The 24,237-nt window shown below is 41.9% G+C and overlaps 3 protein-coding genes across 7 annotated transcripts in view; 1 reads left to right on the top strand and 2 right to left on the bottom strand.

The window, feature by feature from the left end:
- Window positions 1-1,092: 1,092 nt before the first annotated feature.
- Window positions 1,093-5,122, bottom strand: ntpcr (nucleoside-triphosphatase, cancer-related). 2 transcript variants are annotated; one of them, XM_034151813.1, is made up of 5 exons: window positions 5,035-5,122; window positions 4,006-4,168; window positions 3,826-3,928; window positions 2,350-2,559; window positions 1,093-1,835 (listed from the first exon to the last, which is right to left on the bottom strand). In XM_034151813.1, the coding sequence occupies exons 1-5, from the start codon at window positions 5,066-5,068 to the stop codon at window positions 1,758-1,760; spliced, it is 588 nt and encodes a 195-aa protein (XP_034007704.1). In that variant the 5' UTR covers window positions 5,069-5,122; the 3' UTR covers window positions 1,093-1,757. The 2 variants fall into 2 exon arrangements, with proteins under 2 accessions (XP_034007704.1, XP_034007706.1); XM_034151815.1 differs by having other exon boundaries at window positions 5,000-5,085.
- Window positions 5,123-5,974: 852 nt separating this feature from the next.
- map10 (microtubule associated protein 10) lies at window positions 5,975-8,651 on the bottom strand. Its single transcript, XM_034152496.1, has one exon. The coding sequence runs from the start codon at window positions 8,596-8,598 to the stop codon at window positions 6,202-6,204; it is 2,397 nt and encodes a 798-aa protein (XP_034008387.1). The 5' UTR covers window positions 8,599-8,651; the 3' UTR covers window positions 5,975-6,201.
- A 1,481-nt stretch (window positions 8,652-10,132) lies between these two features.
- LOC117499702 (signal-induced proliferation-associated 1-like protein 2) overlaps window positions 10,133-24,237 on the top strand; it is an 85,960-nt gene continuing 71,855 nt past the window's right edge. For 3 of the 4 annotated variants that reach the window (XM_034152282.1, XM_034152284.1, XM_034152285.1), the window contains exon 1: window positions 10,133-10,266. The gene's annotated coding sequence lies outside the window, so the exon portion shown is untranslated. The remainder of the gene's footprint in view (window positions 10,267-24,237) is intronic. The other variant, XM_034152283.1, reaches the window with a different exon arrangement.

Raw genomic sequence — 24,237 nt, forward strand, 5'->3', positions numbered from 1 at the left:
ATGTATTCCCTGGCAACAGCAGCAGACATTGCTGGAAATAACTAGTGTAAATGATATAATATCCCAATATGTTTGCTCATCACATCATATCACATGAAATGCCTTCACACACACTTTTACCTGGTGAAATTGGCACAGTCTGTGTCACTGTTACATAACCCATCTGCTGCCATGCTGCAGGGAGGTGGAGGATCTCCTGCTGCTGATTCAGCACCACCACTCGATCCACCATGAACCATACCATCACCTCTAATCAACCGTAAAGCCTGGCCTGTGCCATAACAACAATGTTATTCCCAACATACGACCACTGCAGTGTTGTTTTTGAGGCCATTTCAGTGTCTGTCAGCTGCAGTTTATCCAGAGGAGTGTGAGCACTGGCCTCAGAACAGATGCTGGCACAGCAGCATGTCTGACGCAGATCACAGCTGGCAGCTCTCTCTGCAGCCGGACTGACAGGTTACATCAGTGAGCAGCATTAGAAAACAAGCCAAGAAAGCCTTCCATGTATTTTCACTTTGAAATGACCTAAAGATGCGTCAGTGTTGAAAACAAGTATCTTCTGCCAGCGGATGTCTATGAAAATCCTCAAAACAACTGCCAGCCTCTGGAGCTCCCGCTGAGTCAGTGAAATTCTATTTACAGCGAGTCTGTCCGCAGACCTTGAACGCTCTTGAGCTACTTTAGACACTAAAACTTTCCTAACCTAAAATGTATTTAGAATATAGCCACTTTATCAAAAAGCATTAACATTTTCATCCGTTTGTATACATAGAGCTTCAATCCTCGTCACGTTTGACAACATGTCTCATTCTATAGCTGTAAATCCCTAACCTCCTGACCTTTAAGAATAGTTTAAATACTTTATAAAAGCACTCCGAAACCCTTTATTCAGACTTTTCTGTATTCTGATTGCACGTGGACAGAAATGCCATTAACTCCCAGGATGGAGCATAAAATCCCTGAAAGAAAAGTGAAGCATATTTATTTGTACTGCTGATTAATATAACAACATTAAAGCTTATCACAACTGTGTAAACCAGTGTCTTTTTTTTTTTTTTAAATAAAGGAAAAGAATACCAGAGAAACCAGTTGAAGGAAAACATCTGTTTATTTTTCAATAGTTTTTCTTCATGCTGGATGATTAAACTATGAAAGGATTGGACATAGTTGCACCGTTAAATATTAATTGATTTTCAATGAGTGCATCCTCAGGTGGACCAGACAAACACAAGGTGGGGCTCACATAGCAAAGAGCTGAATAAATATATTCTTTTCATGTAAAACAATTAAATTCACAACTTGTCCTTGTGGGCAAATTAATATTACAATCTAATAAATGAGAAATGCCTGCGGTAATCTCGATAACACCCAGAGCTGAATTCAAAATCAAACCGAGCTGTTTTGAGGACTAGCAGTCTTTGGGATATTTACACACTATCTGAACAATTCCCCCGCTGTGTTCCATCCTGGTTCCATCTCACGATCAATTATTGAGCGTGCAATCCATTTTGAGGCTGTAGGAGCATGAAGAAAATGAATTGTGTACATAAATACATGCATGTGACACACTAACTCCTGCTGCAGCTCCGTGTGCCCTCCGGTTAGGTCAAAACCCGGTTATGAAGCGTGCGTAGATTCACTCAACTGTCTGGATGTGTGTGCTCAACATGCATGCACTAATAAAAGTTGCTGTCAGCACAAAATAAATGCACAAGTGGAGCATCTTTCCTTTATAGTGGTTCTGAATCTCCATATTAGGTTGAAGGTTGCAGGCAAGTTTGCACCGTTGATAAAATGTCTTGTAGAATGGTGTTTCTGTTTTCTTTAGACACCTAAGCAGGAAAAGAAACAAGCAAAAATCTATATAAATCATCATAAAATCATAAAGCTAACCATAAATAACGTTAAAAAACATGTCTTCTAAGATCTAAGCCTTAGACAACACATTTACCACTTTGAGAATATCACATGTTGTAAATCTCTGACTTACTGTAATGGAAATACAAATCATATGTTGGTGAAAAAATTGCCATATAACCTTGTTTTACGTTATAACTACTCCAGCATGAGTGTTTTGCATGACAATATCCATAACTGAGTCTTCCGTGATAAATTATTTTGACATTTGAGACCACCCTTTGTTGTTGAATCAGTCACGCATGATTTAGAGTTAATCCTGGTGAGGGATAATGCGGAGCATGCCCTTTGTGTATTAGCAGGCAGACTGACTGCCCCCTAAGACAAAGTACATACAGTGTAAACGGTGTCATACAGCTATTGTGGGACTAAGGAGCTTGTAAACTGACCTAAATATATTTGTTAGAGAGCGTTACTGTTTTTACTCACAGTGAAGATCTTGACATCTCTCCTGCTGCGCACCTCTTCCACCAGACCCAGCGGTTTGCCCTTGGGGATGGGGATGGTGCCCAGGACGGTGCAGGAGGAGCTGTCTAAAGTTTGTCTCACTGCCCTGATGAACGGCTTGCTGAAGATCTCCATTTTGCCGATCTCATCAATGACGAACACCTTCCTGCTGCCCCCCTCTGCTGAGCCTACCTGAGGACGAAGGATGTTAGCATTAAAGGGATGGTTTGGATTCTTTGAAGTGGGGTGGTAGGAGCTATTTATCTGTAGGGAGTACAGTAGAAACTGTCGTGTGAAACTGACAAGCACGGAAGTTAGGCAAGGTACTGCTTTGGACAGCGTCAAATGTATTTTAGCCACCTAAAAAAAGATAACAACAGAAAATATTCAAATTCAGTTTGAGTGTAAGCTTTATTTACAATGTTTTCACTGCAAAACCTTTCCTTTAAACAGATGTTCCTGACAGGGAACTGAAGCCATTAACCGATCTATGCTGTATCCAAAGCCACCAGACTCCATTGAATAAAACGTTTTAAATAGCAGAACACAGAAGTTGCTGCCTGAACAGTAAGTTAGTGTCATTGTGTGGCTTTGGTGAATCCGAACTAACCCTTTAAACACCAAATAACACTAATAAACTAATCGATCAAGGCAGCAGAAGATGAGCGACATCTGCTTTCTATGAGGCAACATTCCTTATTTTTTCAATGTTTTGTGCCTTTGAAGAGAGCATAGATGGATACAAAGGCTCTAGTTCCTCTTCATAAAAGGCTTATGACATCAGGTAAAGTGGTGAAACATTCCAAATATAGCAAACACTAAAAAATGATTTTCATTCTTTTAGGAGGGGTTTTTAAAAATACATAATGCTGCTTCCCCCGTCCATCATCTGTGCTGGTACTCCTGTTTCTCCAAACACTACCAGGGAAAGTTACCTCATACAATCCCGCTTCAAAACATCTGAACTATCCCTTTGATAAGTGCTTGTTTGAGGAACAATTTATAAATAAATAAGTTCTGTTTGACATGTGTTGATAAAAAGATTAAAGAGGTTTCATTGGTGTCCATATGGCTAAACTAACTTGTGGAAAAAGCTGATCATGTTAATGCACTGTGATAGTGTTAGTATGTTTCATGCAACGCGTGATCAGCAGTGATTACAGAGTTGCTTTGAGTCAGATGAAAGTGGAATATGTGCCGCCAGGCCGAGGCAGAGACACCTTCCCTTTACAGCACATGTGTAGGCGTCACTCCAGGCTCACTTTACATGCTGGATTCATCAGGTCACTGACAGCCAGACGGCACCACCAACACTAAAAACGTCACTCTGGAATTTATGTGTTTGCGAGCTTCCAATTATTACATCAAATCAGAGAAAATCAAAGGTTTGATGAGTTGTTAAGAGGGGAGAAAGGGGTTTGGCTTGCTGTGATCTATTGACGAGTTTTAAACCCTTACATTTCTGAAGAGGGGGAGAGCCACGTTTTCAAATGAAGGCAAGTCAACCACATACTGCCCAACTGTGTGTTCCCGTCTGCCATGAGAAGAACCAGCGAGGTCTCTGAAAGATACAATAAGTCACTGAAAAAAAGCACAGATAAAAGAGAGCAGGTACTTTTGATGGGATGACCCTGGTACCTGATTCTGGACAGCTGGCCCCTCTCTCCTGTCACTGTGACCACATCAAAGCCGACCCTCCGGCCCCCCTCCCTGACCTCCTCTGTGTAAAACCCTTCCACTCCCACTCCTGATGACATTAGAGCCTCACAGGCTTTCTGCACCACAGTGGTTTTACCCACACCTGGGAGCACAATAAGAGACAATGTAAAACAACTGAATATCACTTATTGATTCTGTGAAATGTGAAATAGGATGCGTCTTATCCATGCATTAGTGATGATGACATCCCTCTCCCATAAATAATCAATAAGGGGTCAACTAAATATACATAACTTTAAATGAATATGTATGTAAATACGGAATAGTGAGCCATGTGGACTAAAACCATGAAAAGACAAGTACAATGTTGAGGGAATTGTACTTTACTTCAGTATTTTCATTTACTGCTACTTTGTACTTTTACCCCACTACATTTCAGAGGTAAGTATTGTACTTTAACTCCACTACATTTATGTAGTACCTTAAGCTACTTTGCATATATGATATAAAACATAATCAGCCCTTAAATAGGACTTTAGTTACACTTGACTTGACTACATTCATAAAATACCAAGCAGTAACTCAAACTATACAAATTAGTCTCACCTTTGATACCAGCTTTGATAAACATATATCTATCATCAATAATTATAATCAAAACATAATATATATTATTCTCAAGTGGGTCGATCTGCATAATGAATACTTTTACCTTTGGTACTTTAACTTGAGTAATATTTTCATAGCAGGACTTTTACTTGTAACATAGTATTCCTACACTCTGGTACTTCTACTTTAACTAACGTACACGATCTCCCGACGAGTACTTCTCCCACCTCTGCATGTTACCAGTATATTGCGATAGATTAGCTAAAGACAAGCTAACTTTCCTCCGAAGCAACCTAAACATGTGCTGGCTCGGACACAGGGTAACTACAGCTGAATGACTACACTTGATTTACAGCGACTGCACCTTCAGCAGCAGCCCAGGCTGGTGTTCAGTGTTACCTGGAGGTCCTGTCAGGAAAACGTGTTTGAACATTTCAGTTTACACCGTTCAACATGCTGCTGCAGCACTTCCGTACACAGCTTATTGACGCATGCGCAGTAGTAACCACACCGCAGTACTTTATGTGAATGAAGACGAACACGTTACTTAAATAAAAGCATAAAAGTAGAAGAACTGAGAGGGAACAAATATACTGCAGGTGAAAGTAATGAGAAACTATTCCAAAACATAGCTCAGCATAAACAAAAGCAACTTTTAAAACATATTTGAACTAAGTAGCTCAATATTGTGTCTCAATATAATGAGAAACATCTTATTTTGACTACTATCTCATTATTCTGACTTGGCATCTCCTTATTTTGACTTTCATCTTACTAACTCATTGTTATGTTTAACAATCTCATTGTTGTGACTTAGGCTTCTATCTTATTATATTGTCCATTGACAGATAGATTGGTTGAAAATATTGAATTGTATTAAAGCTGTACTTAAGTAAAATGTACAGAAGATCCCTCTGCGAAGTAATGGAGTATAATTATAAAGTAGCATAAAATTCAGCAACTCTATGTTAATGAGTTTTACTTAATTACAGTACTTAAATACTAAATATACCTACTATTATTAATAATATCAATGGATTTCTACCAATGCAAATAAGTACGTTTTGATTGTCCCAGTCCCACTGTTAGTGTAAAACAATCCTGTAACTGTCACACAAAAAACACACCAAACCAGTTTTAAATACATTTATAGCTGTCTCTGTTTTGCTTATCAAATAACTGACAAATGCAAAGTAGCAGGCGGTTAAAGGAAACACCCTGAAACCAGGAGCTGGAGCTCTGGGTGACTTCAGCTTGTGACAACTCGACTGGAAACGAGAGCCTATTAAGTTCAAATGATTTGCATAAACGGTGTGCATAGAGAGATTTTCATCCTCTGTCACTAAAGACTCATGGTCCAAGAAGTTATGCAAATGTACAGTAGCCTAGTATTAAGTAAGTGATCAAGAAGTAAAGTGATCACATTATTTCTACGAAAAAATATTCTTTATTCAAAGGTATCAGATATTACACACAACATTTTTTACATACAAATGTACACATTTTCTGGAACATTGCCATTTGTAAATATTGTAACCTTAATGTAGAATTCTATAAATGTTTTCTTTACATGGTATAACCAGGGAGTTTGTTGGCCACTAGCTCAGACATATGCTTATACTCCTTTCTGAAATCCAGAGATCCAAGCTCATCCTCCAGTTCCTCCACCTCCTGCTGTTCAAAGGAGGACACTGACCCAGCAGAAGACCCTCCCACAGGACCGCTGTTCTTGGATGACCCACTCCGTTTACCTCTGGATGATATCAAACTCTCAGCATCAGATCTCTTTCCCACTCTACTGCTCACTGTCCTCTGTCTTCTGGAGCATATGGTCTGCAAGGAGCTGGACCCGTCTAGGTCACTGTCATCGGAGGAGAAGCTGAGGGCCGAGGCCTGGGATCGGGCTTGGATTATTGTGTGCGTCCCCCTCAGAGAGTGCTGTGGAGAGCGGGGGGCTTTGATGGGCACGGGGAGGACGGCTCTCTTCTGAACCCATTCTGAGTCAGACTGGTGGAGAGGAGAGCATGGGGTCTTGGCTCTGGTCACGGGCTCGGGGCTGCTCAGGGGGTCAGGGGAGTAGGCATCGCTGGGCTCCAGGCTGTTAAAGTCATCAGCGTAGTCTGCGTCCTCGTCTCCTTCCCCGCTGGAGTCTGAAAATGAAGATTTGGGGCTGCTATGTCTGCTGCTTCCTGAAGATTCAAATTGTTCTATATGCCTGTCAGATTCAGACTGTGATTTCACTTGATCTGAGTCACTGTGATGCTCTTCTTTATTTTGGTTAACATTATCCCCTTCCACTCTGGGGATGTGAATACACTTCAAGTCTTTTTCAGAAAGAGATTTTTCTGAATCTCTCAAAAAGCCTGTGTCTTTTTCACCTCGAGCTTTGCCATGTTTTAGCGTGAATGTGCCCTGAAATTCAGAGTCTGCTGCGATGTTTTGCATCATTGTCTCGACATTTTCATTTAGACTGGAGCCTTTATTTAATACTGATTTTCTTTTGCTGGACTTCACAATCGTATTACTTGACTTAGTCTTAGCTTTGGCGATACTTGACTGTGTTTCACGTTGTATTAAGGCCATGCATTCCCGTCGTTTCACTTTAAGAGGCGAAATGTTCTTTAGCCTCAGATTGAATGTTTTAGTCGTACCATACACAAGCTTCTTGTGAGGAGATTTACTGGAGCTTTTAGCCTCTTCCTGTTTGTCTTTCACTTTAACAGATGCAGGTGTAGAACAGGATCTGGGGGAATGTACATGTTTTAAGTTGAGACTAGTTCCCTGTTTGGTTTTCTGCGAAGAAACCTCTCCTGGTGTGTTTCCATGGCCAGCTAAAGGCTCTGTGGATGCCGGCCTGTAAATCCATGATAGATTGGGATGTATGGACAGAGGCTGGTCTGAGTTCTGACCATTCAACTGTGACAGCTCAACAAGAAGAGCGTTTAACAGAGGCAACTGTCGTAAGGCTTCCCCGAGGACATTTGGAGTCGCCCCGCTTGTTTCTTGTTTTTTTGCTGTTTTTTCATGTCTTACTTTCTGCTCAATCATTGGAGCACTTGCAACTTCATTTGTATATTCACTCGTTTCATCTTCAGTGTCTTCAAATGTGAAAGCCTCAGAGTCTAAATTCAGTACAGGGCAATCCCCTTTTTTATTTGTGTCTTTTTTCTCTGCAGACTTATTGTAGAAGAGATGTGGCGGACAAAAAACAGTTAAATCTTCTTCAAAATTATTTTCAGTTTCTTCATGTGTCTGGGGCATTTGGCTACCTGGCTTGTGTTCACTCTGCAGGACAACAGGAACACCATTGTCCTGATTATACTCATGTATTAAAGTATTCTCATCAAGAGCCACTGATTCTGTGATTTGTTTCTCTATGATGCTTTTTTGTAAATGTTTTCCGCCATGTGCACTGCTAAGTCCCTTTCTTTCTGTGATGTGTGGCAGTAAACTAGCTCCCAGACTTAGAAGTTTGTAACTCAGGGAAATTGATCCAATGTTCTCCCCCATGAGGTTGCATACACCCACAACCCCCCTTTCACCATGAGACGAGGGAGTAGAAACACCACGTTCATTCTCATCCTGCCTGATTCTGTCCATCGCTTTCGCCAGTGACACAAGAGAGGTACCAACTAATTTGGGGATCTCTTCTTTCACATCCAGCACCATAGCATACAGAGGAGTGTTGGATAGATGGGTAAACAGTGCGTTCAGGTTCATTTTGAAGAAACAAGACTTCCCTCTGTTGAAGGCATATCCCCCCTGCTGATCCTTTCCATTGTGTGCATGTTGGTTCCCTCCAGCGTTGCTTTTCTCAGGCTGATAAATGAGCAGCGTTGGGAAATCCAGCAGTCTTACTCCCAGAGCAAGCTCGTCGGAAACTTGACTTTCTTTCTCCACTCGGATGGATTCCACCAAAAGCTCAAATGAAAACAGAGTCTCGATTTGTTCTCGTCCTGACATCCTGAAAGCCGTGTGATAACACAAATAAACCTTAAACAACGAGCTCACTAACTAGCTGTTAGCTAATCCGCAGCTTTAGCTTGTATCAGCTCCATGGAAACAAGCAGCTGTCGCGAGCATTATGCGTCACACGATGCCCCGGGATACCTGGGAATTGTATTTTCAATTGGAAGTGTATACGTACTCACAAACTGTGGCAAGATATTTGTAGATTTTTACATTAAAACACATTGTGATTCTTAACTTCTCCTTAAACATGTGCTTTTGTTTTCCATTAAGGGTTAACGCAGCATAAATACAAAATATACTTTCTTGATAACTGTCATTTTTTTAAAGATAAGATAAGAGATAAGTTAAAAGTACTTTATTGATCCTAATTTGGGAAATGTTTGCGTTGTAGCATCATAAAAAGACATGGCATTGTACATAAAAAATTTAAAGACTAAAATAAACATTCCAAAATGTAAACATCTCAATAGAAATGAAATAGCATTAAAAAAAAGTAGAAAATACACATGTTGAATTACAAATTTACAGTAACAAAATATAAAGCAGGATATTATACATACGTGTGTGAGGAATGGAATATTACATATTAGAATGGAATATTACATATTAGATTGAATATAAATGTAAAATGTACAGTGTGAGTTTAAGTCCAGTTTTCCAAGAGAAGCTATGGAGCAGAGAGTTCTCTGCCAGCCATGGAGGTGAGTTGTTATATAGACGTATTGCAGTAGGCAGGATTGCAAATGTATACAACCATACATGTACATTTGCGAAAATTAATCATTTGTTTCTTGTTGTCAAAACATTGATGGAACTTTTATGAGGACAACAGAAAAAGAAGCAAAAAAAACCATTACAATTGTGAAACTGTGCTGCAAATGTAATGTTTTCACTTAAGTTTATTTTTATGTTTATGTTTATCCCTGTATGCTTTGTGCTACTATATTTGACTATTTTTGTATACGTATCTCGTCATTTGCTTGTGTATATTTACATATGTATCTGATTAAAATGAAGTCTTGTTTTTATGTTTGTCTATGTTTAAAAAATGTAGGCCTAGTTTATGGGGTATTGCACTGAAATGCAGTATATAATTATATAAATATAAAGGAAAAACATTCTTAAAGTAGAACAAATTACAGGGCTAGATGAAACATTATAATGCAAAGAGATATGAAGATCATAGTTTATTTACATACATTTAGAAAAAAACTTTTCTGCAGTTCACCAGATGGGGCCACTGTAGGGCTTACATGGTTTATAGATGAACAAAGTGCTGTAGTGAATGTCACAAAGGCCACTGGACTTAAACAGGACAGGCTTATTACCTCCCTTTTTAAATGTAAATTAGTTTGTTATTTTCTGTAAAATATGAACCAACAAAACCTGTGATAAAATGTCTGTGTGTGCACAGGAGTGAGGTGCAGAGAGTTCCTGCAGGCTGAGGGTGGGCGGAGCCTCTCTCGGTGCTGCGTGTTGTCACAGATAGGTGCTGGATGCATATTGCCACGGTCTGTGCCAATTCAGTCTGGAGGCTGACACCGAAAGGGAGAGATGCAAGCCAGGCTACCGCAGCTTCATCTGTTTTTTTAACCGCTAAGGATAATTAGCAACCTTAACAACTCTGCAACCTGGACCGGACAACGCTGACGTTGTAAGGTAATGACTCTAATGTAATTTCCTCCCTCCGAGCGGACAAACAAACTAAAAAGTATGGCTGTAGCTAAAAGTGAGGAGCGCCAGCGCTGCACACACAGGGAGAGTAGCGAAAGGTGGAGAAACTCACGGGCATTATCGATGGTAATAGTGAACACAAAGGATAAAGTTTCTTTCGGGCACCGCAGCATATTTAGACTAATGTAAGCGACAAATATAGAACGACTGGAGAGTATAATGTTTCAGCGGTAGCCTATCTATAGCCTATATTTGTGTCTTCATGGTATTAGCTATGGTGTCGCTGACTTATATTTTACTCAGCTTTGTTTGTTTATCTACCACGAACGTGTTAGCCTCGCGCATAGACAAATTCAATGCAAAAAAACATAAATGTTTGCGTTCATATTAGCTGAGGCAGGCTCTAGAATGTCACTGCTGGTTTTTCTAAAATGCTCTGACTGTTAATGTTACTTTAATGTTGTCGTCATATTTTTTGTAACATTGCTGGTGGTGGTGGTGTGCGCGCGGGGGTTAATTGGACTGGATTTGCAGGGAAATATTTTTTGAATGAATTTGTCTAGTGGAGTGTTTTCATGAAAACGGTGGGGGGCGATAAAGGCATCATTGTCCTGCTGGTCATGGATAATAAAGCCTTCACATGCTTACTGTAAGGTGAGGCCCATAGCTAGTCTCACGGGCCAAATGTAATTGTTGTGGGAAGCCCAGAGTGGAATAAAAACCATGTATGTAAGCAGTGGTCAACCAATATAACACCCCCCACTGTGCTCTACTGTTGTATTATGTCCATATCTGGTTTACTTTAGCAGCAGTGGGAGCTTTTCAGTAGATCCAGACAAAGGATTTCCTTTAACATTATAATTGTTTTGATAATACACAATCTCTGGCAGTCTGCTATCTGCTATGCTTACTTGGCTTCTCCCATGGCTTATTTGACATACAATGTTCTGTATACTCCACAGGGAGAGTAAACAAGTGAAATGTTGTTTGTCTTCTACCACCATATCCCTTTGCTGTCTTCCTGCAGGAAGTTTAGCCCCGACAATAACTAACTTCCCAATAAAGGGAAACAAATAGGCCCATTCCTGAGCTCTTGGCTAGCTGAAGCCACAACAACTATGTGCTCTTGAGTGTGAATGTAAGTTTCCATTGTTTGATTTTTAAGTGCTCTGCATTTCTGCCCTCCTGGCTTCACAGCTCCCATCTGAACAGATCAAGCATAAAGATTTATTTTCTCCTGGAGCGTTAAAATCAATAGGACACCATTATTTTTCATAGGGTTTTATGTCTGGGAAAGATTAGTTTTCCGGGGGGCTGTGCTGAACTAAGTAGGCACAGGAGTGCTTTAATGTGACTCCAGGATGTTCATGGCCCGGTATAACATTTAACATATTTTCATTTAGCACCCAAAATGTATGGCTTAACTCAAGCCTTCAGGTCTGCAAACCAGAGAGGCAAATGTTCAACTGACCGCTCTTTTGAATGAGCATTATGACATCTTTAGTGATGTGTGAGTAATTTGCTTTTATTGTGCACAGAAGCGAAAACAACCCTATTAATCTGCTCTTTGTCATCATGCACATATTTAGTTGTTGGCTCTTGTCTGTTTTTCAGTTGAGATTGGATATATGCCATTCCTCATTATGTAGTTGCACCCAATGCTTAACTTAGATGATCTTTGAATTTTGAATGACTCTACCCTGTTGAATTGAAAAATGAATGTGTCTGTTACAGAAGGGAAAGCAGACTTTTTACCAGATAGATGAAAGCTACATTAAAGACAATATCTTCCTTAATGTAGATGAAAATGAGGCTGCACATGTACCCTATCTCAACCTCTGCCAGCAGCGCACTCATGGAGGTAGACATATTCAGCAGCCATAATAATGACTTCACAGTTTGAATAAAGATCTGTTGCATGCTGCCATCAATAGTGTGCAGACAGAGCCCTCAAGAAGAAATATGTTCTCATCTATATCTTACAGCGCCTTCTGCATGGCTAACCAGACAAAGGGTAATTGAGCCGGATAGATATGTCTTTCAAAATAAAGTTGAGAGCACAATGTGTGCTCAGCCAAACAATAAGGCACCTGTCATGATTGGCAGAGGAACGACTTCCTTTGACATGCCCACAGGCTATATCTACTTGTTATCATTGCAGAGCTGGTTAGGATGTCTTCTGGCCTAGTAGGCTTGGAGACGCCCGACTAGAGTTACAGCCGATATGTTGTGTTTGCCTATAAATACATAACCCTAACTAAGAACTGTGGGCCTTTCTTTAGATTGGGGAAATGACTTGACAGTACTGGCTGATTTTAGTCTTCTTGTTACAACACCTCCTCTAGTGCGCCACAGTCTATCCCCTTGTCTCTGTTCCCACGGTGCTTTGCTACCGGTGTGCTGACTGGCCATGATTGGGAGAACAGTAGAGGGGGGGGAAAAACAGCTAACGGACTTAGTTTCAGACCACGTTTGTTAGGGGTGATGCATTTCTCTTCATTGTACTAAAGAAGCATGCCAAACCATGTGGCGCTGCCCTTTCCAACAGATCCCACACCCTCTGCATGTGACGGGGATCAGGAAGCCTGCTCTGGTCTAGTCCGTGCAGGCTGACTGACCGGCTGGTTTGCTAGCCATGATTCACAGTTGGCCTCCCAACAAAATCCTTTTGCTTCAAAACCAACCAACCAGCAGACAGGGGATCACATGCTGCCTGCTCCTGTTGTGAGAGCCAGACTCTCTCGCCGTCTTTTTTGTCAGCCTTTGTTTTGATAGCAGTCTGGATTTATGGAAGGACCTAAGCCCACTCATCACTGTCAGGAAAAGCACAGATGCCGTCATTAGGTCGAAGTTTTTTCATGAATTGATCTCCTGTTCCACTAGGAGTCTGTTTGTGATGGATGTATGTGGTTTACCGAGCAATGCCCATAATGTACAGCACAGACGTATTTCTCTTTAGATTTGGGGTATCAGCTAGATACACTGATGATCACTTAGAGCTTTTAAGAGCTCATCATCCTGAACACATTTCCGGTTTGGGATAGAAAGTAACAATACACCAAAGGATTTTCTGAGGAAGGCTGAAGCTAACCAAAGGATCTTTAACCGCTCCAAGGTCAGCATGTTGGGTTCTCTTCGGGTCATCCATCATTTTTGTCTGCTGTGCACATTATATGACCACTCATGTGTAATCAGTGTAATAGCCTTAAGACGGCATGTTTAACAGCTTGCTTGGGCGCTGGCGTGTGTCAACATGCGTTCCGGAGAACCACAGGAAGACGCCAACAGCCATTCAAAGCAACGTATTTCTACTCTTCATGTGATGTGCACAAATGAGCTGTTATAGTTAGTCTGTGGCCTGTTTCTTCAGGACATATGTGAACTACCGCCCTCATGTTCTGCATTGCTTGTTTGTTTATTTGTGTCAATGTGTCTTTGGTAAATCTGATCCTCACTGAAGTGGTTAAGCCGCATAGTAGATGTAGTGCCTGCCATTAAAGGGCACTTCATGAAGGGATTTATGTGTTGTGACTTATTGGGCTTTAAAGGAGAAATGGCTCTATTGAAGAATTTCATTGATATCTTTTACAGATGTAGAGGTTCTGTATAAGTAGTGTTTGCTATTATCTCAGTGAAATTGGTTAAAATAGCTGCTACACCAAACCATCCCTTGTGTCTTGTACGTCTATTATTGTTTTCGGCTCTTTAATTTCCCACCCTCTTGCTGCTCATCCAGTAGCCTGCTGCTGTGCGTGCCAGGCGCATTTGAGCGAAAAAGCAGCACTGTGGCTGGAGGGGAAGCTGCTGGATGAAGCAGATGGTGAAGTGACAGAAGTCAAATGCTGATCGCGCCATTGCTGGTGAGATTCATGTCAACCTCTGGTGACACACAGCTGTGACTGAAGGACTGAGGAAGAGGTGTTACGCGGGAGCAGAGGAGAGAGTAAAGGTTTGGGCCCTCTGATGACCGCCTTTGTGATCACTGCTGGCTCACATGCAGCTCGACCATTAATGGAAAAGAGGAAATATCTCATTACTTTAGCCATAGCAATTGATGATAGATAGTATGCTTTGCAGTATCCTTATTACAGCTGTTTTCAAGCCCCTTTGTTACAGTGCAGATGGTTAATGGATGATTTGTTGCTTTCTATCCACGCATTAGTTACTATTACAGCTGGATATAAAAGGAAAATCGTATGACCCGCTTAGACCGGCTACTGTTTAACGATGACCTTTTTAAAACCTCACATTATTTGCTGGACTAAGCTCCTGTCTACACATGACTGACAGACGGAGCTACAGATGATCGCACCATGGCGGTGGCTTACAGATGTAGCCATGGCAGACGACGGGCTGTAACTATAAGATATTTTTCTGTCCCAAAGAAAATCAATAATCCTCCAGATAATCTCTATGATTTGCAAGTCCAATGGCAAAATGTGGGTCATCCCAGGTTCAAATGAATATAGAAATGAAGGTCTTTGCTGTTCAATCACCTTACCCCATTGGTTATACATACTGGGATAAAGTAATGCATTTATTCTTTGGCTTGATCATTAGGTTAAACAGCAAGATGAAGGTGAACTATAACCTGGTTTAATCCATTACAGTCTGATTTTATTCTACACTGACAGCTTAAGACACCACAGATGCCAAGAAGTTCGTTTTTTTTTCTACTACTTTCCTTGAAAGACACGTTCCAAACATGTGTTCCTTCCAGCGCATGTACTTTTGGTGCCAGTTTGTAACGTATTCATCACAATTTGTTTTTAACACACATCCAAAGCACCAAACCTTACTATCGGGGCTTGTGTATCAGCTGGTTCAGTTCTTGGTTCAGTTCTTCTAGCGCATAGCCAACTGGGAAATAATAAAGATTACTTAATATTTTATTATTTATAATACGGGACCCCAATGGCTGCATGGCACTTAAATCCTGTGGTTCTCCTTTAATAAACAGGGAGAACCATGTATTATTCCTGGTGTGAACACACAATGGTTTTATTATTTAACACATTTCAAACCATTGGATCAATCTTCTAACGATGTCCCTGCAAAAAAGATCATGTTCATGCATTATGGATTTGCAATAGTCAAGCAAATAGGAAAATGTGTCTTGCCATGATGAATTATGTCTGCCCCTTCTCTTCCCATGGGGACCCATTAGTGTCCATATCAGGAATGTTGGGGAAAAGGCCAGTGAAGTTGCTGACCCTCCTTATATGTTTTGTCTACGTGTCTGTCACTGGGCTACAATGGGGAGAATGAATGCTGGCCAGTCATTAACCCGATTGCCACTGAGTCCAAGGACCAGTCCTGACCCATGGGGTTAACTCCGACTGTGTTCCCCTCAGTGGGCCCAGACAAATGGGACAGCTGACCTCTGGTCGCGGCCAGCCTCCAATGGGAGATAAGAAGGGATTTGGTTTAGAGCCGATGTGCATACCTCCTTCCTACTGTAGCAGAAAAGAATGGGCCTGTCTGAATAAGCAGACAGGACTGGGTGTGGGTGACAGCCAGGAACCTGACTGCATGCCATTCTGCCTCTGTAGACTTTCTATGATTCTCTGTCTATTCATTCATTAAACGCCACCGTTGTAGATGTGCCGGGTATTGAACTTCAAAAATGAGCAATACGTGATACATAAAGTTGAATTCATGAAAATGTAACCAATAAGTTCCAACCTTGCCCCCTCTCAAACTGTCAGTTTGATGATTAGAAGGGATATATGAAATAATGTCACACTTAATTGGTTTATTTATGTACTTTCCTCTATTATCTATAGGATTATATATTTTATAATATCTATCTAGGTAATATTAGCAATTTTCGGCCCATTTAAGGTACGTTAAATTAAACCAGGTATTAATAAAATGTAGGCTAATTCTGCACGTATTCCCCCGTGCTAACATCTGCGCCCTTGATTGTCAAATTGACCCTGGGTGAGCCAAGGAGCAAATGGCCAACGGTTGAGTTGTTTTAAAGCGTAAAAGCACGCTGACGTGTTTCTGATAGCGGTTGATTGTAATTAACAAGTCAAATGGAGCAGATCCGTGACAGATGTGCCATAAAGTGCTCAGCTTTAGGGTGTTTGCATGTGTGTGCGTGAGTCACTGAAGCATTGCTGCCAGAGCCAGTATCCTTCACTTAACCTCACCAGAGCACTGCAGTGCTTACACACCGTTGTTGAGCATGGGTCTATGTCGAAACTACATGAACAGCAGGATAGCTTCGATAATACAATGCTCGCTACTTTGTGTTGTTGTGAGACGTTTTACTTTGTCCAAGTTTTCTGGGTATCAGCCGTTTTACAGGAAGGAACTTTCTCCTAAACAACCCTTTATCAAGCGTGAGAAAGTGTCTGTTTTTTGTTGGTTGCTTTCATGTTGCCTGCTTACTGACATGAGACAAATTAGAAAGTCCTGTCATGGTCTGTAGCCTGTCATTGTGTTTTTTAAAAGTGCTGACGAAACTTGTTGGGAGGAGGTTGTTATCCTTGTTTGTGTTTCCACTGATCCATAAAGTTGATAATGAGTTTAGTTTATCGAATAAATGTGGTTTACACTGGGAAATCCCCGAGCTAAAACAAAACTTTGGCCAATTGCAGTTTTATTTCAAGTGTGTATATCACGTTAGTGTGATGCAAATATATTATCCCGATTGTGTTATTCTTTCATTTGACAGCAGCAACAAACCGTCAAAATCTCTTAAATGTTGGCTTGGACATTTTTATTTGTTCATTTTCACCGAGCTTCATTTGATTTATATAAACATTATACGTTTATATAAACATTATACGTCCTTTCAATGCCTTTGAAACAGGAATATTTTGTCTCTTAGTTCAGTTCAGATACTTTAAATTATACACACCATTAAACCAGGACATTTATGTTGCCCTTGTATCCACTTACTGGAGCACAGAAATGCCTGTACATGATGTTGCCTTTGGCCTATTCATGTAACTTGCTGCTAGCGAAGACATAGATGTCTGACTATTTGAGACAAGCCTGGGAGATTGGACTTACTGGTGTGTATTGGAAACCTTTTTACACAAAGTGGAAGGGAAGTCTAAAGCAGAGAGGAGCTGAACTGTGCAGCGCTGGCACTGAGCCTGGCCCTTCCTTGTACTGTGGGCTGCTGCTGCTGCGGCGGTATCAGAGTTCCCGTTAGCCGGTAATTACCGGACAATGACCGGTAAAATATGCTGAAGTCCGGCAAATCTAAATCTCTCCGGTCAAAATGTCCGGTCAAAATAATTTTCCCTTAGCGCAATACCGCATCAGTTGCGCCACTTATGTGACAGACAAGAATAGTATGTGACAGACAAAAGAGTATGTGACAGACAAAAATTGTCAATTCTAATGTCTAACACTTAATGTGGAGAAAGAGATGTCCTGTATGGGTTGATTGTGCGTTGATCTGTTGGTAATGCCTCGGGGTTCCGGTGGGCATGTAAACAAATGCATAATGCTGCGCTATACTTTGTGGCCTCATCCGGTTGCATAGCGACGCTTATTGTTTAGGTGTCTTTTAACAAGCAGGTAGTCATATCATTAGCTAGAACTAGCTAGATCTGATCGATATGGACATAAATGCGAGTAAAGTCTAATCTGACAGGAGAGAGAGATCGGCTGCTGCTGACGAGTCGACACGCAGCTCTGCATGATCCCCTGCAGCGGCGAGCAGAGCAAAACACACTTCAGGTTAGAAAATCACACGTAGCTATTTTAATTACCTCTCAAACTACCTAAACTAGTTATAGATATGTTTAGTTTTACTGTCGGGTCACTCATTACTGGATCCGCGAGCTGCATGATACTGACGGGCTGTCAGGAGAAGGAGAGAGCGCTCCGTTTATTATTCCCGCGTTTTTGTAAATTACTGTACACTTTTGAATAATGTAGTTAATCTACTATAATTAGTTTGTTTAATGTCGAATCATATCAATTTGTTTTAAAGCTCAATAAATAACAAAGAAGACCTTTAACCGGCACTTATCTAATTTTGTCCGGAAGATTTCAACTTTAACGGACATGTTGACCGGCAAAAAAATATTCTAACGGGAACTCTGGGCGGTATGATGTGTTTAAGGAGCGCAGGCCCAGCCAAGCAGAGCTAATTCGAAGCTAGAGTAGTATATTCCATCTCCCTTGTTTTCCCCCCTCTTTCTTAGCGACATCATTTGGACTAGCCTTCCTTTTATGCGATTTGTAAAGGCTGTTGACGGAGGATAATGATCTAGAGTGACAGTGGCCTGATTTTTTTTTCTTTTCTTTTCTCTTGCTTCTGTAATCTCAATGTCTGTCAATGTGGAGGAGATCAACCGCTCCCCTCGTCCGCTGAAGTGTATTGAAAGCTTCTGTGGATGTTTGGAGGTTAGCCACAGGGGGCGGGATCCGCAGCTACAGGGGCAGCACATTTGACACCGAGTGCTGGTCTTTATAAGGGTTTACAGCCTTAAAAGAAGAAGGAGCGAAGGAAGGGGAGATTGCGTAACACCGTCAGGCAAACAATGTCCCAGACACTATGTAAGGATCCTAAGAAGAGGTCTGTAATTCCTACAATGCCAACAGCTACACTGTGTGTTCATTCACTGCTTACCTTCCCCGGGCTATGTTTACTGGAAGCCCTCGGATCCTCTCTGAAATGTAAACAGCGCTGTAGGGCCACATACAGTTCAGCTCGACGAACACACAACTGCTGGATACACAGCCAGGTGCTGCATATCTGACCACAGGAGCAGCTGTATAATTACACTGTTCTCATCCGTCTCCAGATAATCTGTGTTTAGGTGGAGCACACAAACGCCAAAGGTCAGAGATCAGCTTGATGATGATGATGGATTTACTTTTTTACTTACTTCCTCCACAATGCTGCAAGAGTTTGCTTGATTGAAGTCTTTGCAGATGAAACATTTTCTTATTTACACGACTCTAAAGAAATAAGGTTACAGCAGAACAATAATCAAGAGCATGTAAACACACAAATTATCATCAGGTCACACACACGAAGATCCTTTCCCTCACGTGGTGACATTTTGAGGGGGGGTTGCAAAGAGAGAAGTGAGTGTAGGTTAATTGTTTCCTGTCATTTAGTTTAATTTTCAGTGAAAGGCAGTCTGGGGTCCCTGAGGACACCCCTTGCTTTTCCCTCTGGGCTAACACAGCCGACTCCCCAGTTAAACCAAGGCCGCTGATATGTTTGGTGACCTCATGGATCGCTGCTGCATCATTGCTTCGTCACCTCAGGGTTGTTGTTGTCACATTGCAGAATCATCAACATGCCCACGGCTCAGTTTACAATAAAACATATGATTTGTTTGCAAACATTGTTTCATGGATCCTAAAACACACACACTTCACCATGAGCCTCTGCTTGATAGGATTTTCCCCCAGGGAGTCCAATACTGGAGCAATGTGGTTGTTATTGATTTAATATGGATAGAATAGTACCGTCTGTGCTTTTTCAGGTACAAAAGTAATGGTGGGAACTCATATTTCATATTTCTGAGGATGTATTTCAAGGTCAGACTCAAACTAAATGCGAAAAAAGGGTGGTTGTGTCGGAGTAAGATTGTATTTATAGCAGCTGCCTGTGGGAGTCGTACGTCTTACTAAACCCTGCTGGATATACCACTGCTCTCCAATCTACTAACATGAAAGAGAGATTTTCCTCTTGATTCTGCGGTGTAGGTGACCCCGAGTGCATGTTGTACAGCTGCCAGTGCCTGGTGCCTTCTCCTAATGCTGCCATCTTGATGACATTCTTCAGAGCAGGCTGCAGTTAAGAGATAAGGAAGTGAGTAATACGGGAATATGTGCTTATTTGGGAATCTGTTGTAAAAGTCTGGCCAGCTCTGTGATCGAAGTCAGACACCATTCCTGTGAACATTTTTTATTTTGCCCCTGATCTCTAGTGAGTAAGAAATACATTTAAATATACTCCTTATTCTTAATTGCATAAATATGAATGCCAATGGACTCTATGCATGTACAAAGGAGGTCTCTAGAGGAAACGCTGCCATAGGCAATCCAGCCATACTCCTTAAGACTGTCGAGACGTTTGTTTTTCGTCCACCCCCCACTCATTACGTACCCCCATCCCCCGCCTCATAAGAGTACCTCATCAGGTCGTTGGCCTCGATCAGTTCTGAAGGTCAAAGGTCACTCGATAACTGAGAGCCTGTCCGTCAGGTCGGATCAGTGCACATGGCTGGTGGTGGAGGAATGAACTCATCCGCACTCATCTCCCTGGACACTTTTTCTACATTTGGCATTCAGGAAGGGGGATGGTATAAGGAGGTGGGGACAAGAAAAGACAAGGTTTGAGGAGGAAGAAAAAAGAGCATGCCTATCCCTCCTCTCAACACGTGTTTAAGGATCTCTCTGCGGGTGTACGGAGATATTTCACAGGAGATGATGACCTTGAGGAATGGGATATGTGTATGTACTGTATGCGTTTGGAGTTTTTCTGTTTATGACAGCTGACTCCTCTCTAAATCAGTGAGATCAAGGATGTGCTGCTGAGTGGCAGCAGAGAGGGAAGCACAGTTTAGTGCTCAGTATTTACCCAGATGCTTTCAGTGTGTCATTAACGTTATTAATCTGGACATGGAGACAAAAGCACACAGTGTGATTGTGAACATGTGGTTGTCTGCGCACGTAACACCCCGTGCAGTTGTGTGTGTTTACGCTTAGGTGCGCGTGTGCGGGTGGCTCTCAGTGGGAGGTTAGTCTTTGACACCCTTTCAGCCACCACACCTCCCTTAAACACACCCACCACATGCCATGCCAGCTGCAGCTGTTGTGCCTCAATGCTAGAGATGTAGAAAATTCCTCTTGCTCTGCAATTAGAGCTGCAGATTGCTGAATAGCACACATAGCAATGTCCTAAAAATGCTCTTGGTCTCCTTTTCTAATCCGGAGAACACTGAGTAAATAGAAACTGATGAGTGTGAAACGTGAATAAACGGGGCCCCGTCTGCCTCCAAATTGACAGACTGTGTTTTGTGCAGGCTGCTCCTTGTGATGTGCTGTTACCCCGGTTAAAGAAACCAGAGGGTGGAAAAAGGCCTCATTGATGGGGTGGGTTTCTCACGCCTGACTGAGAATGTTCGCTTTCCATCGAGTCAAGTGGTGCATTGTGATTCAACCAAAGAAATGCAAATATATAGAGCAGATGTATTATTTCTTTTTTGCCCGTTTAGTCAGCAGGAGTAATCCCTCACGCCGGTGAGGATTGTGTGGGGTGCACTCTGGGTGCAAGACTGAAGTGTTAACAAGGGAAAAGCCATGTCACCCTGGCACATGTGATGGCTGCCTGCCTTTCAGAGCCCTTCTCTCAATAAGGCTAGATGCTCAGGCTAGATAAATGGAGGCTTTTGTAGCCTTTGCCAGAGGGAGAACCACACAATGATGGACACACACACACACACACACAGCAGAGCAAGGTCTTTTTCCAGAGAAAACAGCTAAAAGCTACATTTCTACACTCCCCCCTGTTTCTCTTCCACTCCCTCCTTCACTCTCTCCTCGTTCTCTTCCACTCCCTCCTTCACTCTCTCCTGTCTCTCACTCTTATTTGCTTCCTGAATCTTTTCCTCCTCCGTGAGAACTGAACCTTGCTCCAATAATGTTTCCATAAACGGGCTGAGGGAATGGAAATAACTCTGACTGGTTCCCATTGCCTCCCTGTATCCACTCTCCCCCCGCTAGCAGTGGCTTTACAGGTCCGTGGACAGTACTTAAGCACACATCCCTTAATGATGCATAGTGTTTTACACTGCTCTGAGCACTAGCAGAGTGCACATTTTAAAGCATTCCAAACGCCCCGGACACAGCAGCCTTTATATAGCTGTGCTACTGCTACTTCATCAGCCCCCCCCCCCCCCCCCCCCCCCCCCCAACTCTCAGAACATGATGGAGCTGAGATTGGTGTTCTGCCTGGGATTGAACCACTGTACATCCTTCAATATAGCCAGGATACGCCGGCTCAGAATGACTAGTTATTGTGCTCCTTCGCTTGAACCTGTCATCTCTTGTTATTTGAGTGTTCTCCTTCCTTTCTGTATCCTTTAGAGTCATTTTTACTTTCAGCACAGCCGTTATTTCCCAGCCCCTATCTTTTCGATCTGTTCCCTTCCCCTTTGTGACTATGGGCACATTGTTGTCTTAACTGTCACAATGTGGCCGTCTGAGGTTTTACATGTACATTTGCATGTTGGCTGTTGCTTACATCTGCAGGCCATCCTGCCGGGACTGGGCAATCTCTCATGTGGGTGGCTGCTCTGGGAACAGATGTTTTTGATGCCACTTGTAGGGGGGAAAAGCTTTGAAAGTGACTCCATAAAAAGAGATGCCAGCTGCATGGCAAACTAAGGGCCGCCAAGTTCTCAGGGATTCTATCAGAGCCATTTCTCTCTGAGCTTCATGGGCCTGTGGAGAATAAGAAGAGTTTTCACTTAATCAGACTGTTCCCTTTGGAGAAGTTCATTAATTACAGGAGGAAGTAGCTGCACTGCAACATATGCTACAGCTGGCCACGGACTTCAGTTTGGGAAAAATGTCTATCTTGTTGTTGTTTTGGTATCTAGACAGAGCACAATCTTGTGAATAGTATCCTTTTTTTTGTTGACAGGTGAATACAAATGTAACCATTGTTAGACTGCGTGTTTGTTTGTTTGTAGCTTTCCACTTTCGCCAGACGTTGTGCAGGCATCTTTCATGCTCATCTAAAAACACTGGCAGCGTTAACAGCGTTGGCAACGTTTCCCAAACTGCTGTTAACTGTATGGATTCCAGTGTCAACTTTCCTTTGCTTCCTGACTTCATGCTCCCTTTGCACAGATCTGTACGGCAGCACCTCTGATCTGGCATCCAGAGTGCTCCCTTCTGCCAAATTTCCAATGAAAACCAGCTTTCTGGCCAGGATCATTATTCTCGTGCTAATTTTAGCCCCTACCATCGTCAAGAAAAAGCCTTATTATATGCCCTATGGATGGAGCACGTCATCTGTGCTGCACACAAAATGTGCTGAGCCGGAACTATGGGTGTCTGCCAACTTTTGCCAAAGTATAGTTTGGAGTTTGTGGTGGCAATGCTGGTATTCTGCCTCGGGAGTTTCTACAGATCCTGTTCATAGGTAATGAGAGAGTATGTGCAAACTCTAAACAAGACTTGGATAATGACTTAACTACTGAAGACATCCTCAATGTGCCAGTGGCAATGTTGTAGTGTTAACACATGAATCCATTAGAGTGCTCTGCAGTGTGCTTACAGCAACATCAATGAAGTTTGCTTCCTCAGGTACAAGCAGATATAACGTTGTTTGGACTGATGGCAGAATGTTTTAAAAAGTACTGTGCCGTTCAAGTCTTGTTCTCAACCCTTTAGGCTTGCAATCCCTTGACACAATGCAATATCTACCATGTCTAGGGATGTCAAAATAGCACACGTTTAGTATTTGATACCAGGGACATTTGTTGCCATGTAGAATAAGAAATATTTGCTTTGATGGGGAAAAAAGATTGGCATTAGTAGTTATAAGACACTAAGTGCAGGTGTTAAACGTTAAACAGGTCAAATGTCTTTTTGAGGTTACTATGGAAACATTATTTTTATAAAACAAATGATTACCATCTTAATACTGTTTTTACTTTCGCACAATACTAATTTCCTACACAAATGTGCCTAATGTAGCAGTTAGCTCGAACAGGTCCATTATGGCAACTAGCTCTCTGCCTGCCAATTTCTAAACCGTTTATTTAGTTAACAATGTAGCGTCATTATGGAAGTTTAATGGGTTGTCCCTTGGGAGCCTGGATAGTTATTTGATTGAGTCTCGAGTCATGGTCCCCTGTACCTGCATGTACTCATGTTTTAAGGTTTTTGGCATCAACTTATCTGTAGCAGAAGTATGTTCTTGTATCTTCCCTAGTAGTTACCATAGAGTAGTTT

Source organism: Trematomus bernacchii, unplaced genomic scaffold (genome assembly GCF_902827165.1).
Source record: "Trematomus bernacchii unplaced genomic scaffold, fTreBer1.1, whole genome shotgun sequence".
In the NCBI taxonomy this organism is placed as follows: domain Eukaryota; kingdom Metazoa; phylum Chordata; class Actinopteri; order Perciformes; family Nototheniidae; genus Trematomus; species Trematomus bernacchii.